Raw genomic sequence first — 18,306 nt, 5'->3', positions numbered from 1 at the left:
TTTGATGAAAGCCAAATTACTGCACTTTGCCTCTGTGGCCACAAGAGGGCATTAAAGTAACACAATTCTACAAAAAAACAAAACCAAAAAAAAAGTCTGACTTAAAAGGGTCAATTCACCCCACATCAAAATATATTTTAATGCTGCCGACTTAAAAAAAACAAAAACAAAAAATCCTGATGACTTTAGTTAGATCTTCAGATTTAACAAGGCATTGTCTGGACAATAGGTTAGACACTAACTAGCATTTGATCTGTAACCATGAAATAGTTCAAAACACTTTACAAATGTAAATTAGAGGTCAGTCATTCCCTTTTTCCTCACTCCATATAAAACATACATCTTGTTCTTTTAACAAATCTCTTTATTTTAAACTGGCACTGAATATGTGACTGATGTGGGGGGAAAAGAAGAAGAGTCAACCAATACACCAATTAAGATTTTAAAAAGAAATTACAAAAATACTCCTCAGCACACCACACTTGTGTAGAGACTCATTTAACCATCTGATAATAAAAAAAAAAAGTCAGATCTAAAATATCAACAAGATAAATACTAACTCCAAACAGGTCACAGGGAAAGTTGTAGCAGGGGAATGCAGCTTGTTACTTTGACTAGTAAGCTAGTAAAGTATACCAACATAGTATCCACTTCAGTAAACTCCACACTCATGATTCATCTAAACTACCTGCTTGTTCAGTTTAAGCTTACACACGATTATGAATAGAGAAGTTTCCTTAATCCATCAATATTTACATCATACAATATTAAGTGCGGCCTTTAACAGTAGCTAGAGGCAAGGCTTGCAAAGAGCTTAAGTTGTTGGCTGTGCACAAAAAAAACAAAAAACAAAACCAGATGTTTTGTACAGTGTGGATAAGTTAGTGATATATTTTTTTAGCATATATATTTAAAAAAAAAAAAAAAAAAAAGTGTTTACTGCTCTTCTGCTCGTTTAACATCCTCAGCAGTGTTAAAAGGTGCTCCTCTCTTTAGCTACAGCCTCATCGCTTTAAAGATAATTTTAAAGAAGCCACTCATGCTTGACCAGCTTAATGCAACACAATTCGCTGAGAGCAAATATGCATTGTCCTAATTTTGGTCCATATTGTTTCTACAGCTAATAAAAACAACACATCATTACACCTCTGGAAACCTTTCAACCAACTACAACCTGAAGCATTCAAAAGTAACACCCATGGAGAGCTTCATTCATTGGCAGGGATATAAACATGTCCTGACATGGTCTGAATATTTAATCTACTCAAACCATGTCTTACCTCCTTTGTTCTCTGTAACATGTTATATAAACACACTTCATAAAATGATAGCAGGCTACACAAGTGTTAAAAAAAAAACAAAAAAAGACAAGACAGCAGGTCAGTGGCAACTAGCCTTAAGGGAGCACCAATTTAGGGGCCGAGGGAATGACAGCATGTCCCCGGCCATCTCCCCCCGTGAGTCCACTCTCACTGAGGTAACTTTCTGTTGGCCACAGCATCCAGCTCTACGCTGGAGAGGAAACGCCTGGACAGCCGGTGACAGTTGTAGCTCAGCTCTGTGGTATAGATGGTGCTGGCTTTCTTGGGGTAGATGATGGTGGTGCTCTTGAACTGCTTGGGACGATGGCGAGGCTGGAACTCTAGCTGTGTCACGTAGTGGCGCCAGGTGCTGTTGGACACAGCCATAATGGTCTGCCTGCAGTGTTCGAGGCTTTGGCCCCACGGCTCCAGGCTGACATTCTGGATGAAGTGGCGGTCTGAGTCATAGTGCACTGAGGAGGTGTATCTATGGATAAGAGAGAATGCAGCGATTTTAGTCAAACAAAATACAGTAAAGCTAACTCGTGAGCCAACAGTGCCACTTTTCTCTTGTACGTGCTTTTTGGGCTGTCACATCAAAGACAACACACCTCATTTCCTTTGGTGGTAATGGATCAAGTGCTATGCCTTCCCCGAAGGACAGCGGGTGTAGCTGTGGGAAAGATCCAGCAGGTAAAGCTGGAACCTGCAAAACATGAAACAGACCCTCAGTGGATACATGGGACCTTTGGCCCAGTTCAGAGCCACAGGCGCTTTAAACAAGACGTTTTGGTTTTTTACGCATATAAACAAATAACTTTAAAAAAAAAAAAAAATGTATGTTCAGTGCTGAAGTGCCCTACTTTTTACTTAAAAGAGGGCTGTTGCCTAGTAACTTCAATAACCTCTACTTTATGTCTCAAATCAATAGCAACATGCATTCAAAAGTAAAACAGTCATTTTTAAGAGCAAGAAGTCAGATTTCAGGTGCAGTTCACGACCATTTGTTTTGCTCCGACAGGAAACTGATGGGTTAGATCACAGGATGTAGTGAGACACACTGGTGGTACGTACCAGGGAACCCCTTCCTTCGTCTTCGGACACAGAGCTCACTCCACCGGCTTTATCTGCGGACACAGGCAGCAGCCAGGCACTGGGGCTCGGACTAGGGGGTAAGCCAGAGTCCGGGCTATCAAGTCCTCTCTCAGCCCTGCAACTCATATCCAGAGGATCTCCTTCACATAAATTTGGCAAGTTCAAACTGCCAACCATTTCTAGGTAAAAGTTGCAAAATCCCAGCGAGTAAGAGGCAGGTTACGAAAGAGGATTCCTTCCAGCGTGCAGTCCGCCGTATTCTTCTTCTTCTTCTTAATTATTCCGTCACAGAGTCCCGCGGTGTAGCTGCTAACCTCTTCCCGGACAGCATTCACGGCTGCACGCTGGAAAAGTCATCAACCAGGCGGTAAATCAGTTTCCTTCCCTCCACAACGCCAAAGCCAGAAACTCGAGCTTTCGAACTTCTTTATCTTAACATCTCAAAAACGCCGAGCACTTTGTGCCACCTCCACGGTGAAGACATTCAGAGAGACTTGAGCAGGTTTGTCTCTGAGAAATACTGAGCTTGTCCTGCTGCCCGCGGGTCCTCTTCAAACTTCTTCCCCCTTCAAAGGGGGCTTTCAGATCCACGAACACAGGAAAGGAAACGCCTTTCGAATCACTTGAGTGGCTGCTGATTGGTCAGAAGATAATTAGCAACAAGAGACCGGGCCAGGCATGGGAACTTTTCCAGATCCTCATTCACTTGCAACCTGGCGAAATCAGGTTGATGCGTTTTCCTGGTATTGTTCGAAACGCGCAAGTGAGAAAAGAAGTAGTGTACGCCCATGTTATGAAGCATAAGGAAAAACTTTATGCTTTGCACTGTTTTTGCACTGTTGCCAAAGCAGTGGCATTTTGCACCTGAAGGAACTAATGCAGGAGTATCAAACATAAGGCCTGGGCACAGGAATGGCAAAGACTTTTTCCTAACACAATTTTCCAAAATGTGAAGGAGTGCATATAGATTTTGATTTTTTTTAAACTGTATTTTCATAGGACTAGCGTTTCCTATTGATAAAGACCACCGCCCCACTGGCATTCATACTACACCAAAGTAATAAAAGTAATGGATACAAAAAAATAAAATAAAATCAGTTAACTTACAGAAAATGTTTTTTTTTTTCTTTTTTAAATTAAGTCCACATTTTTAAAAAACTTTTTCTCCAGTTTTACACGTTTATGTTGTTTTACTGCTCTGGCCAATGTAGCATAACAGAGGGCTGCATGTGGCCCAAGATGTAAAATAATGTGCACACTAAATGCAGCCATCTAGTTTGCCAATGAGGACTTATGGAGTTGGGAGACACCGATGTCAAAATGCATAAACACAGCCAGGGAAAAGGCATCGGATAAGGTTTTGGTGTCTGCAAGCCAAATTTGGAATATATTTGACCTTGAGATCAAAAAACAAACCTATTTGTGCACTTTTATGGACACACATTCACTAAAAGAAAACCTTTACCTTCTATCACTAAAGATGATTTTTAACAGAGGAGTAACCTTTACAGAATATGACTGCACACTTGTGCGATTAAGGTCAAAGACAGCCTAAGTGTTAAAAACCGAAGGGAATCCAAAGATCCCGTTTGCTTAAAGAAGCTACGAGTTCAGTTTGGGTCACGGGACAAACACAGCAAAAACAATCAGAACACCTATGATCACGCCCCCTTTTAATGAATGGCACACAGATTTCAACCCCACACTGAATTAAAACAGATGAGCAAAAAAAGAAAACCCACGGTTATCCTTGAAGTATAGTATTTTCAGCTTTAATTAAGATCAGGCCACCTGGAATAGATATGTCGAGAGAGAAGCAGCCAGAAGCTCTCTGATTAGAGTTTAGTCAACAACTCCACATTCTGCAAAACAACAAAAAACTGTGCAACAATTAAGTAATGTTACAAAACTCGGGCTTTAGTGTAATAAAACCACAGAGGTACATGACATGTGTAACAACATCAAACAGTTAAGGAAGTTTCCTCATAATCCACCCTCAGCTTGGGTAGGCATCAGCCAGAAAACTCAGTCAACTTCTTCCTCCTTCTCCACGAATACAGAACGCAGCACAATGATGGAGTCTTTGCGATGAATAACCGCAACAAAGTTGAAGGCCATGCCAGCCTACGCTTTTCAAGATGCGATTTCACAGCCTCTTCTTAATGAGCTTCTCTAGTTTGCGGATACGTGAGGATTCCTGCTCAGGGGTGGGGGTACTGAAGGACAGAGAGGGCCCACCGTCTGCCCCCGAGGGCGGAGTGGGTAGCCTTTGCCTGAAGAGCTCCAGCATGCTGCTCTGCTCGCTGCGCTTCAGGCCCTACACACACAAAATAAAAATAAAGCACACACAAATATATATTTAAAAAAATAATAATAAAGGACGCAGGATAACAACGACAGGTAAATGAACCTATGCAGCACAGCCTTATGGGAGATATCGTTGAAAGCTAGATGAGAAAATCCACACTGGCAGAGACAAGCTAACTGACCTTCATATCCAGAATCTTCTGGAAGGTCTCGGGATTGCCATCAGCCAGGAGCTTGATGTAGTTATCAACAAACACCACCGGAGGTTCATGTGGGGCCATCACCACCTGCAGAAAAGTAGAGTTTAGGATTGTTGATGTCGCCTTACCCTCCCACCACAACCACCAGCACCAACCACCTTCCTGTGAGCCATCACACGATGACCCGAGAGATCTTTAAGTGATCCCATATGGGGGCAGCTATGGGCCAAATGGGAGGAAAAGGAGGGGCTCCAGCTGATGGAGCCATGCAGTTCTAGCTGCAAACAAAGTTTAGATTATACTTCTATATTTAGGCACTTCTCCTTTTACACACCAATTACCTCAAGCACCAGTGGATCACCCATAATTATTTTGGAGGTATAATGAGTCTGGGTGAAAATCAGCTTTACGGAAGAGCAGGCAAAAAAAAAAAAAAAGTTTAATGGGGCGCAACTTTTCTGGATTTAATCCTCTTGGTTGTTTTTTTTGTTGTTGTTTTTTGTTTTTTCCCTACAACAGAGACTGGGTGGAAAACGCAGATCAGTTAGCATTTCTTGAAGCCGCTACAAAGAAGGAAGACCAACACATGGCTGACAGACCACCCCTATTCCCATCTCATGCATACGCGTCCACAGAAGGGACCAGCTCACAAAATGTTTCTCCTATCTGTCACTTAACAGAGTCTAAAGTCTTTCAAGCTTTGGTTCCATCTTCACTCGAGGTAAAATAAATGAGAAGACGAGCTGCGGAGGGAGTGAGCGAATGGAGGAATCAGAAGCAAAAGACGGAGCGAGTGAAGAGCAAGCATCAAAGGCTCAGGATCGTGTGGAATTCTCTGCTTTCTTACAAGCTCTGCTGACTGAGTGATTTACTAAGCAACTGTCCTGGAGCCAGGCCAAGAGCAAGGCCTGTAGGGACCCTTGTAAAAAAAAAAAGAAAAAAAAAAGAAACAAAGAAAGATGGAGATGCAGTTTAGAAGTAAAATGGGCATTAAAAGGGAGAGAGAAACCGAGTAAGTGGGGTGGGGAGATTTAGCACAGTGAGAAGGGTAGGGATGAGAGCTACCTTTAAAATACTCTCTAAAAGAGAAGAGAACTTCAAAAGTGGGAAAGAGAGCCGGAGCCATGGCAGGCTGGGCTGGGTGTGGAAAACAGCCACGTCTCAGAGGCTTTGTACCGGCCAGGAGAGGCCGTCTCAGACGGACCAAAAAATTCCTATGCACTTTGAACATAACTAAGTACTGGCTCGCAAAACAGACAGCCCAAATAAAGACAGGTGACAAATTAAAGGAAAAAACCATAAGGAAAAACGAAACACACCCATTTCATCTTTTCCAGGATGACAATACTCCCATCCACACACAGGGAATCACAAAATGGGTTGACGAGTAAGAAAATAACACATGCTATGACTTTGTCGTCAACAGGTCGCAAATGTGATCAGAAAAGGCACTAAATAATAACACACACAGAAAATTGTCCTATCTATAAAGCATGGTGGAGGGATCATTGTTGTTTAGAACTGTTTTGTGTTTTGGAACTGTTAAAAACAAATTAATATTCTGAGCTAGGCAGGCTGGTGACCTAAAAAGCTGCTACAATAAACATCTCATGGAGGTTGCACTTGATAACTGAGGTTCCCTAGGTTACCAAATTCAAGTATACCAGGGAGCAGATGGAGTGATTTCTCAGTAGGTTTCATTTATTTTTGGCACATTATGTATATATTTTATTTTGTATAGATGTTATTTATTTATTGTGATTACTTCTTGGCCTTCTTTTAGCGCCAATGTGCAACAGTACCGCAATTTTGTTGTACTATTGTACAAATTATGAGTGTGCAGTGACAATAAAGAGGTAAACTAAAAAAACATGCCTGTGTGTTATCAGTTTTATCTAAAATTCGATTAGAGTTCCAACTGAAATTTTGGTAATTTTAAAAGGTTAAACACAAAAACATGAAAGACTGCATTTATCCTCTGTTTTATGGAGCATTCTAGCAGTTTTCAGGTGATTGTTTTGCTTCATGACACAAAACTTAATATTTTGGTGGTGGCACACTCAATGTGGACTACCTACCTTTATAGGATAAAGAGGCAGAGTCTGAGATAAAACTGAGCAAAAAAGCAGAGCGAGTGCTGGATGTGTATGAATCACATCACCGTGTCAGAAAAACAACTCCAATAAATCATTATGTTGTTCCACTTGTGCTGTCAGTGAAGTGTTTGATAATCTATTAACCATAACTCTACCTCACACACGCAGCTTGTTATGCTACTCAGGAAGCAAGCATAATCAACGTCTGCTGCTTTAAGTCACAGTAACATCTACTTGCAACAAAACACCATGGTTTTGATCTTCATTTGGTTCACAAATGCTGTTATTCTTATAATTCTAAGATCAGCTGATTTAAATACTAACTATTTTAAACTCTAATTTACCCCCATGGACTTCAAGTTCTCCAGGGTATAAATGAAAACTTGCAAAACAAAGCTGTTTCCGTTCAAAGAACTTAGACTGCCCTTAATTAATTGACACGTACAAGGAATCTGCTTTAATCTCAGAGCTTTAAATACTTAAAATTGCCCCTTTAACGCTCCCACTGAATTGCAGTTTCTCAGGAAGACGGATTTTAATTTCAAGCCACAGCATCACAGAGTGTAATTTAAAACTATCGTTGAGGTTAGGCAGAGGAATTCTCGTATTGACCTCCTTTCATTGGGATTGTCTTTCAGAGGCTTCACTCTAAGCTCAAGGTGGAAGCAATTACCTACAAGGAACCTTGATGTTACACAAAGTCAATGCGTAAAATGTTGGATAGTACAAAAAGCTTCTCTTTACCGTCTACAAATAGTTACAGTAATATATCTTCTTTACATATAGTCTATATTATCATTCAGTCTATCATATCATTAGAAATACTCCCTGTTAATGTATTTACAATTTACAGTGAATTTTCCTCAGCAGTTTGTTTGGTATCAAGTTTTTGGTTTTTTGACATGTCTGCTGTATCAGATTTCTAGCCTTCGGAATGATGATTCTGTCTCCAGTTGTCACAGTAATGCATATAAATCAATCAAAGTTAGCAGCTATGTCTGTGAGAGCTTTCCACAAGCCATGCAGATCACATTCCAGCTAAAGGGGCCCACTGGCAGTCGAATTCAGGAAAAAAAAGAATAAAAAGAAGCAGACAGTTGTGGGTTGATGTGAATGAATTAACATAATTCTATAATGTGAAAGCCTTCTTAATGTGTGGCAGATGAGTGGAAATGTACGTACGCACATTCAGGGCATTTATCAGGCAGACAAAGACAGGCTCTACAGAGGCCCCGTGGAACAGAGCGTATCCCTGCAGACAATGGGCTGAACAGACGATCGAATATGAAATGGTTAGGAGGGTTTGCAAAGACAGCAAATGTCTAAGACAAAACAATGTTAGTGCGCCCGAGGGCCAGAATCTAAGCTAGGGTGTAAAAGCGCCATCAATCTAAACTGTTTCTTATACAGTCTCACAGAAATCCACTCCCTTACTGGGAAAGCTTGGCCAACATAGCATGATCAGAGCAGGTCACACTTAATCACACATCAAGACTGTCCATCTTTTAGAGGAAACACGGCCTCCTGGGAGCCCAAGAGGAAAATCAGGGACAGGCGGGTGTTTTCTACCCTCGTGGGACAGTTAATTAGGGCGAGATTAATCTATGGCATCCGCATACCAGTGTCCTCAGAAGCCTCATAAGGGCTGATCCCAGTGACTGCACTCCACAGCTGAAAACAACGTCCTGCATACAGCATGCCATTCTGCACGTGTGGCTGTGTATTTTTCCGCGAGTAGACACAAGGTTATAAGCATTTATTTATTTACTCACTCATACCTTTCCACTGGCTCAAAGTCAACCACATACTGAGTTAAGAGTATGAGCGTGAGTATTACGTTGGCCTGTTTAGCATTCATTAAAACAGCAGTGCATTAGATTTGTTCCTATTCTTTCATTACCTCCTGTGAGACGCTTTATTTTGTGGAAACATGCTTATAAAGTGTTAGTGTAAGTGGGGTTAAGGACACAATTAAAGGACTGTTCTGCCCAAAATAAACTCCAAGTAGATAATCTGCTCAAGTGACTCAAGACAAACATTTAAAAGTTGGCTCGCCCGTCCAACCACAAACACTCGCAGGAGAAATGTTTGTTCAGTCTATTGTTGAGATCGGTGGAAAAGCAGTTAGCTGTAGGTCGTGCCAGATTGTTCTTGGTTAAATGTTAGTGTCAGCACAAAAGCTCGTGTTTAACTGGATCTGTCAAGTTTCGACATCAAATCTGTAAAACGGCAAATAAAGGATAAAGGAAAACCCCAAAAACCCTTTACACTGCACCTACGTAAAAGGCTCTATCTTACAGGCGAAGCCTTTAAAGGTCAGAAAAAGGAGCTTCAGTTGTTAAAAAAAAAAAAAAGGCCAGCAGGAATTTAGCCACCTAAGTTAGATATAATAAAATCTTAAGTGACCCATAAAAATGACTATCATTGATACTGTGTTTAAGTTTAACTATATGGTATTTAAAGCTCTCATTTAAATCCATCGGTTTAAGATTCTTGGTTTATGCAAGAAGTGTAAACCAGCGGCCTAAGAAGCAAGGTTAAGTGGTTTTCCAGCATACATTTAAGGACGGTTAACTGGGATTGTTTTCATACTTGCACAAACATTCACTTGAAAGCTGCCAGGAAATACGTGCCTGAATCAAACAGCTGCACCGAAGTCAAGCTCACATTAATGCCACCCCTCCCACTCCTTACCTTAAGTATCATCTCTGCACGAGTCATGCCTTTAACCACTATCTTGGTGTAGCTGGCAGGTGCCTTGCGGAGCACCTGGGAGCCTATGGAGGGCAGATCCAACAGGACCGTCTTCAAGGAGTGAGTGTCGAGGAGAAGCTGGTGGGATAGTTTGCACAAGACTTAAACTCAGCCTTATACAATCAATCGCAAGTAAATGTATCCAAGAGCCATAACTTTTCAGACAATTACAGTAGGGGTTTTCTGTTCACCACAACAGTGGATTTTAAATCAACCTATCGTGATGTGACTAAAGTGCAGACTTTCAGCTTTAATTTAAGGGCTTTAAATGGTATTGCATTAACTGTTTTAGAAATCCAACATGCCCCGCTCATAACGATGCCTCCACCATGTTTGATAGATGATGTGATTTGACTTAGATCAAAGCTATTTTTCTCCTTCTCCATCACTTTATTTTCCTATCAGTCTGATATCAGGTCATTCAATAGATGTTTTCTGGCAAACTCTAATCCTGAGTATAACCATTCATTTGCAACACTTTGTATTTATGTTCATACAGGAGTCTCTTGATTGTAGTCTTTGTTAATGATATGTCTACCTCTTTGACAGTTGTCTTGAGAAGGTAGGTGTATCATTTTCTCAAGTTTTCCAAGTCAAGAAAATGAGGATGTTGTCAAGAGGGTTTTATTAAACAAGGAAAAATGTTGCGATAAGCCATTTTAGTTGTCTTCAGCGGCCTTCCAGGCCGTTGACAGTCATTGTCCTGGCCAGTGCATTTATACAATACTTGAATGAATGTACCAGACTGCTGATTTGGCCACTCTTAAGTTTCTAATAGGTCGATTTTGTTTTTCCAGCCTAATGGTGACCGCCTTCACCTGCATCATCAACTTTTTGGACCTCACATTGAGTTTCAGAAAAGAAAACACCCCACTTAACTCCAGATCTTGTATATGCTTTGTAATGAAATAACAAAGGAACAGGCCCTCTGACTGGGGAGGATGACACATAAAAATGACTCTAAGTCCTACATAGTTACCGTAATGTAATACTTTTGTTAAACCCTTTAAAGTAAAAAGGAAAGTCACATTTTAATTGTTTGGTTTTAAATCCCTTGTGGTGGTGTAAAGAGGCAAAGCTATAAAAACACTGTAAGGCCCTCATTGTATATGCATCACAACAGTAATGCATCTTAATACAGATTGCAATAAATGAAACTTACTTGTTCAGCTCCCACCATGCTGATAGGCTTACATCTAAACAAGTGGTTGATGAATTTGGGAATGAAAGAACTAAGGATAGAAAGAAATGACAAATATATCAACAAACAGGAGCTTTCACACAGGGCTTAAATAAAGAAGTGTAAATGTGTGCTTATGCACTGTACTTTGTGAACTTGATGCAGAATTGCGTGAAATATTTGCGTGTGGAGGCGAGATTGTCTCTGATGATTGGCACATTTTGTTTAATGTGCATTATAATGGATGTCACATAAGGACTCTGGTCACCAACATGCTCCACACTCTGCCACGGCATCTAGAGGCGGAGAATTAGAAGTTTAGCATATTTACCATCTGGTTAATACAAGAAATCCTTTAAATGCACTGAAATAAAGAGAACTCTACTGTTTTTCTTAATGAAGATTTTTGACAAACAGACATTCCCAAAACAACGATCTTTTGGGGATTTCTAAAAATACACTATAATACCAAAAGTACTCGCTTGTCTGTCTTCACACATATGATCTTCAGTGACGTCCCATTCTTAATCCATAGGGTTTAATATGACGTCAGCTCTTCAGGGAAGCTATTCCACAAGGTTTAGGAGTGCGTTTGTGGGAATTTTTGAGCCACACACTGATGTTGGACCAAAAGGCCTGGCTGTTTTAATTCATGCCAAAAGGGTTCTATCAGTTTGAGGTCAGGACTCTGTGCAGGCCAGTCAAGTTGTTCCCCACCAAACTCACTAATCCATGCCATTATGAACCTTGCTTTTTAAACTGGTGTGTAGTAATGTTGGAAGAAGAAGGGGCCATCCCCAAACACCCTGCAGAAAGTCGGTAACCTCTGTGCACTATGTGCCTATGTGACCCTGCTCTGTGATTTTATGTGGCCCACCACTTTCCCAGTCACTTCCATTTGTTATAACACCACTAACAATTGACTCTGAAATATTTAGTAGCGAGGAAAATTCACAACTGGACTTCTTGCACAGGTGACATCTTATCACGATCGCCTGCTGGAACTCACTGAGCTCCTGAGAGCGACCCATTCTTTCACAAATACAGTGGAACCCCGACTTATGAAATTAATTTGTTCCAGTGGGTCTTTCATAAGTCAAAATTATCGTAAGTCGAAGCTCCTTTTTCCATTGCCTTTTAAGTGAGGCGATGCTGGCTGAAGACAGCATACGTATGCATGCATACATACGTACGTGTACATGTACATTACATTATGGAATTTAATTCTAAACTTTAAAACGAAAACTTACATTTACGTTAATTAATTTACGTACGTAAACTGTGCAATGATATTTTTTAAACATTTTTTTTAAACTCGCTCATATTTATGCTTTATGCCGGCCCCATTATGAATGAAAAATAGGCTGATTGCAAACGAAAAGCACACGAAATAGCGCACTGCAACAACAATACATCTTTCACGTGGAACAGTGAAACGCATTTCGCAAACGGATTTCGTTACACGGGCATTTTGTCGTACCACGGGCAAAAATATTGCCGTTAAGTGCCTTCGTAACTTGAATTTTTCGTTAAACGGGGTCTTCGTAAGCCGGGGTTCCACTGTACTTGTAGAAGCTGTCTGCATGCCTAGGTACTTGATTTTATAAGCTGTGGCCATGAAACTGATTGGAACGACTGAATTCAAAGATCTGAGTGGGTGAGTGAATACTTTTGGCAAAGTAGCGTATTTACAATACGAGCTGAATGTGTGAGTGCATGATTGTGCTCAACCTTGCTCATAGCAGTTAGTGCAGGATCACAAGCAGCATCAAGATCCTGAACAAGCAGCTGGATACTATTTGAGATCACACTGTGAACACATGAAAAGGAAATCGTCACACTCTTCACATAATAGCAGCTAGGCTTTTTTTTTTAGAAGAAATAAAAGCCGGTTTGCAGTTGTCACGTACGTGCTGAATGTGTCCATCTCCCCCGTCAAATTGATTCTCTCTACCAAGACTTTATCTACCTTCTCCTTCAGCTTCTCTTCCAACTGGAACACAAACAGACAAAAACATGAATGTGCACATAAACAGACAAATAAATGGTCTTTACTAAGAAAACATCAAATGTCTTTTTTAAATTGTCTGTGTGAAAGGACAGAATGGATGAAACCTTTAAGGCTTTAATCATGAATGTTTTCCTGATCAAACGTGTCATTCTGTTAACTGTTAACATGATGGACACGTTGCACGCTCCCAAAGGTATTTCTTTTGCTGATGAAGATCTAAGTTACATGTAGGGCTGAACGATATATCGCATTTGCGATAATATCGCGACATGATCAAGTGCAATTTTCTAACCGCAAAGGCTGCGATTATACTCTGGACATGTCCAAATTCATGGGCTGCATCCTCCTGAGGCCGCATTTGTAGACCGATTACGTCACAGCGACGCGCCGAAGGCTGTCCAAATTACTACCATATCCCAGAATTCATAGCGCGGCCCAGCCAAACTCCAGTTTCCAACAATGGCGGCCGCTACTAAGTTTTAAAATTACTCATACTAATCTTTCTGGGTCACAAAATAAACTTTTAACATATTTTCAGGCGAGAAAGTAGTTGTGTAAACATCAAATATCTGCTCGGTTTATCAAGATATCCCATATTTGCAAAAGTGCTTCGACGTTTTCAGAGGCGTCTGCTACCCACCAGCTCGATAGCTAGCCGGGAGCTCGAGGGTTACTGATGCGGCCGAGAACGGCACAACTCCCGGCACATCATTTTCAGATCACCGCGGAGTTTCGCTGCTCGGGTTAAACGTAATATATAAGTCACTTAGACAACCTAAAAATGTTATTGTTGGGCTTTTTTCAGTGTTTTGTTTGTTCGTGAGTAAATCGGTTTGGCTGAGATTAAAGTTATTAGATTAGATAAAATAAAACTTTATTAATCCCCCGGGTGGGTTCCTCCTTGGTTTTCACACAGCTGACTAAACGTCAAACAGAAAACTTATTAAACAGAAGTATGAGACAGTCGAGAATTTACACCAGTGTCTGGTTATATTTTAGATAGCAAGAAGCAGACGGCCGAGTTTATTAAACTCCACCGAGACAGCGGTGACGCTAATCAGAACTAGACCGTCCAATTTCACGCCTTTAAATTTTAAAGGCGTGTTTGTGTGTGTGTTTATACAATTGCTATTATGTTTGCACTTTATGTGTAATGTTACTGACTGCAGAGATCAGTAAGCTGTGTGTATTTTTTATTTATTAGTTTTATTTATTTAATATTATTTTTTAATTGAATGACTGTCTAGTAGTTCACAGATGTCGAAAAACTGAGTGTGGTAAAGCCACTGATTTTGTTTCTGTATATTTCTGCAATCTGCACATTGTACTGACTTTCATTTTAATGTTTACACCAGGGTTCCTTGTCAGCACTTTATGCTCAGATGTTTGTAAGCTAAAAATAAACTATTGTGTATGTTCAAATATACTGTTGTGATTGAAGAAGTTAAATAAAAATGTCAGTCATCAATTCATGCATCACCTCATGTCATCATAACAGAGGTCTGTCTTCCAGGAAAGAACAGTTTAAAATTAATGTAATATAGTATTGGCCATACTATATGATGTATTGCTTGTCTTTGTTTAATAATACAGAAGACAAAGACCTTAAAAAAATAATCGCATATCGCATCGCAATCGCAATATTGGGGCAAAAAATTGCAATTAGATTATTTTCCATAATCGTTCAGCCCTAGTTACATGATGCACCATATGTGTACATGCCTGCTGTGTTGTAGCCAGACAGTACTCCGCAGTGCTCAGAATGCTACAGATCAGGCAGAGCTCGTCTACAGTGAACTTTGCTGCTTCAGAGACTTCTTTTTCTTTTAACAGGCTGCTGATGGTAAGACCCCCGCTGTTAGTGCTGGATCTGGACAGAGATTGACAAAATGAGAGGGAGAAAATCAGCAGTGGAAAGAGATAAAACAGAAAGAGACAGAGGGGTCATGGCTGGTCCGAGCAAAATACAAGAGGAGAAAAAACAAGCTTTAAGGCTTTATAACATACTTTACAACCCTATTAAGAAAAAAAAGTGCTCTGTAAAATGTAGATCAATTAACATTATATTATATTTATGATGATATCACGTCACCTCTTCTTTTAACAACACTGTCAGCACTTGGGAACTGAGGAGACAAATAACATTTTCCCATTCTTCCTTGGTACAGAATTTCAGTGTTGTGGTATTTTTATTTTTTCATGTGTGTAATTTATCAAAGGTTTTCAGTGGGTGAAAGGTCAGGCCTGCAGGCAGGTCAATTTAGCACCTGGTCTCTGTTGAAATAAATGCAGAACATAGTGAGGCATCATCTCCCTGAAATCAGCGAGTATGTTGCTACAAAACGGCTAAATAGCTTGGTCAGGATTAATGTGCTGTCATGTTACATACACTAAAGCATTGAACACTATAATGGATGTTGGTTTGTGACAAGAAGAAAGATTTTTTTTACATTTTGATTTGTCAGACAACAAAACAGTTTTCCACATTACCGCAGTGGATATTTCTGTTAATTTATATTTTTTTCTTTGACTGGCTAAAATAATAATAATAATGATAATAATAGTCTACTAACAGGACACTGCAGAGCTCAGATGGAAGAAACACTGGGTGGGTGAAGACTGTATCCCCATAAATATGGAGGTTTGTGCAAGGAACAGAAATCAGATCCATGGCTGAGTATCGCAGGATTTGAGACTATGTGTGTGGGTGAAGGAGATCGAACAGGTACTGAGGGGGCAGGACATTAAGGGATTTATAAGTGAGAAGAAGGATCTTGTAAATGATGCGTGACTTAACCGCGAGCCAGAGGAGATTTATGGGGGTGGGGGCGATTTGTTGTCAGAGCTTGGTGCATGTTAGAAGCCTGGCAGTTGTATTCTGGACATACTGGAGTCTGTCCAGGGCTTTGTCAGATATCCAAAGGCATGGATGAGGGTTTCTACTACATAGTCATTGAGTGATGACCAAAGTCAAGAGATGTTCATTAGGTGGAAAAAAAATAATCTGGTGACAGATTTGATATGAGCATGGAATGAAACTGTGGAGTCTAGAATGATACCCAGGTTGCAAACTTCAGGGAACTGTTAGATGGTGCAACTGTCAATAACAATGGGTACAACTCCTATCTTCCGGAGTAGGGCCTTGAGGGCGATAACCATTAGCTCTGCCTTGAGGCACACCGTGGTTAACTGGGGAAGAGATAGACCAGGAGCCTCCCGTGATGACAAAATGTGTTCATTTAAGAAGGTACTTATACAGCCCTGAGAGTGCTGTACCAGTTAGGCCAAGAAACTCAAATATGCGTGAGAGAAGGACGGTGTGAGAAAAAAGGAATAAGAATGCTGAAGTGCTGTGGTTGGATATCTTCCAAGGCAAGAGCTGATTTATTATACTTATAAGAGGGCACCGAGCAGGTACGTTCTGCCTTGCAGTTTTGTAATAAGTCCTGGTCATGGATTAAAATGTACTTTATTAAAGCACACACAAACACTCCATTTGACAAAAACTATGAATATACAAAAAACAAAAACAAAAAAAACAAACGGTAAATAAAAAACGAAGACTGTGGTATATTGTTTGTGCTTGCATTGTATTGTAATTGAAATGTTTGTGGTGGGACTTCACATTGTTTACAATTTGAGACAAAGAATTACTCTATGCCATTAAGTTATGCAATATTGACCTCGGGATGTTTTTTTATTCTTCTTCATGAATCTAGCTGATGTGGGTCCTCTTTTCTACTGAGCTTTAAAGAGAACTCCTTTAAAGAATAAAATAAAACACTGGTAAAGAATCCATTATTATTTGTAACTGAGACACAAATGTGGGCCACTGGGCCAGTGAGACTTCACAGACGACCCAGTCATTAATAAATGTCAAAACAAAATATGTGTTTAAAACCACAACACAGCTCAACCTCCATTCTAGGGGCTCTTCCAAAACCAATTCACAGCACACCACACTGGACGGGTGTCTTTAAGTAAACACACTTGCAAAGAGTCTGAGTGCATCTATGACAGTGTATGTATACAAGTCAGAACATGGTATGCATTAGTCGCCATGCTCAAGTGTGTAATTACAGTGCAAAGCATACGCTTGTGTGTGTGTGTGTACACACCAAAGCTAGTGATGAGTTCTTAAGTGGCCAGTGAAGCAGAGATGTTTTTGCTGGTAGCATTTTGGGTTTTGCCACAGCTTAACCAACTCCAGATTGCTTACAACACGCTATTCTCATTCATCAAACAGAGCGAGGACTGAGGATGTTAGTTTCAGACTGAACTGCTAAACGGTCCCAGCAACAGTTTATGGGTGTGACACACTTGTTTAGGAAATGGTAATCCCAAATAAATATGTGTCATTGATGGAAATTGTTGAAAATTACTCATATATTTCAAAGTCTGATTTTTGTTTTTGTGTGGATTCAGCATCTTCAACAATGTCATGCTAGTTCTTTTTTTACTTACGTGTAAAGTGTTGCAGAGAACCACTGAAACGGTCATGTTGATAATATAACTTTTACCAATTACATTTTAGACATATCGTTTTTAATTTAGACTGAAAACCTGAAACGGTCTTACTTAGGCAGGTTGCCAGAGAGGATCTTCCAGGCATACTCTCTGAGGAATTTCTGGAAGATGGTTGTGAGGGCTATCATCGGTTCTCCAGTGCTTAGTTGGGAGCACTGCACCATACACTTTTTGTAATAGACAAACAGGTCAGCACAGCTGGGCAGTACTGCTCCACCCTCCTCCGTGCCAGCCTTGGGAGGGCCTTGTGCCCGGAAATCAGCCACAAACCGGTCAATCAGCTCACCCAGATTCCTGCAGAAACAGAAAAGAAAGCAAGCACCCATGCATGAAGTAGGGTCTTGTGAAATTAATTAAATCTATTTAATTAAAACAGGATTGTGTTTTTCCCCCATATATCGATTCATGGACGAACTATCAAGCAGACCGAGTGAGACGGATAAATAGGAGAAACTAGTTTAAGCATCAAAATAATCAGCGCTGCAGTCAACAGGTCCACAGCCAGTTGGTGTGGCCCACTCCTGCTGAATCAAGGAACTAAAGCCAAGGACAAAACAAGCAGGCCACTGTTCTCTTCTGCTATGTCCCACTGGGGACAAGCTGATCTGGCCGTTGCCTGTAAGGCTGTAGCTGCAGAATAGGTCAATCCCATCCCCTTGGACAGACAAACACTATTTAACGCTCCAAAGAGCCAAGAACCAGGGGCTGCATGCAAGCACCACAGTTCCAGAACTGTTACAGGAGCCATCACCAACACTGGGGGAGGGGAGTGACTGACTGAGGACGTAAGGGTGGTGGTAAAAAAGTGAAAGGGGAGGTGAAAAGAAAAGAAAAC

The 18,306-nt window shown here is 40.6% G+C and overlaps 2 protein-coding genes across 3 annotated transcripts in view; both read right to left on the bottom strand.

Moving 5' to 3' along the window:
• Nucleotides 1-363: 363 nt before the first annotated feature.
• rflnb (refilin B) lies at nucleotides 364-3,192 on the bottom strand. The gene is made up of 3 exons (XM_085429954.1): nucleotides 2,376-3,192; nucleotides 1,913-2,007; nucleotides 364-1,788 (listed from the first exon to the last, which is right to left on the bottom strand). Exons 1-3 carry the CDS (start codon nucleotides 2,571-2,573, stop codon nucleotides 1,470-1,472), a joined length of 612 nt encoding a protein of 203 aa, XP_085286080.1. The 5' UTR covers nucleotides 2,574-3,192; the 3' UTR covers nucleotides 364-1,469.
• A 954-nt stretch (nucleotides 3,193-4,146) lies between these two features.
• vps53 (VPS53 subunit of GARP complex) overlaps nucleotides 4,147-18,306 on the bottom strand; it is a 28,021-nt gene continuing 13,861 nt past the window's right edge. For both annotated transcript variants that reach the window (XM_085429953.1, XM_085429952.1), the window contains exons 14-22: nucleotides 17,523-17,765; nucleotides 14,667-14,814; nucleotides 12,844-12,926; nucleotides 12,665-12,743; nucleotides 11,081-11,229; nucleotides 10,916-10,985; nucleotides 9,694-9,831; nucleotides 4,886-4,990; nucleotides 4,147-4,713 (exon numbers count right to left, since the gene is read on the bottom strand). In XM_085429953.1, coding sequence (XP_085286079.1) covers nucleotides 4,543-4,713; nucleotides 4,886-4,990; nucleotides 9,694-9,831; nucleotides 10,916-10,985; nucleotides 11,081-11,229; nucleotides 12,665-12,743; nucleotides 12,844-12,926; nucleotides 14,667-14,814; nucleotides 17,523-17,765 — 1,186 coding nt within the window. In that variant the 3' untranslated portion in view covers nucleotides 4,147-4,542. The remainder of the gene's footprint in view (nucleotides 4,714-4,885; nucleotides 4,991-9,693; nucleotides 9,832-10,915; nucleotides 10,986-11,080; nucleotides 11,230-12,664; nucleotides 12,744-12,843; nucleotides 12,927-14,666; nucleotides 14,815-17,522; nucleotides 17,766-18,306) is intronic.

This window comes from Copadichromis virginalis, linkage group LG14 (assembly GCF_057382275.1).
Source record: "Copadichromis virginalis isolate Kocher_CV1m ecotype Utaka linkage group LG14, C_Virginalis_male_GT1.1, whole genome shotgun sequence".
Taxonomy (NCBI): Eukaryota; Metazoa; Chordata; class Actinopteri; order Cichliformes; family Cichlidae; genus Copadichromis; species Copadichromis virginalis.
Note: the sequence above shows the minus strand (reverse complement) of the source record. Positions and strands in the feature narration are given on the sequence as shown.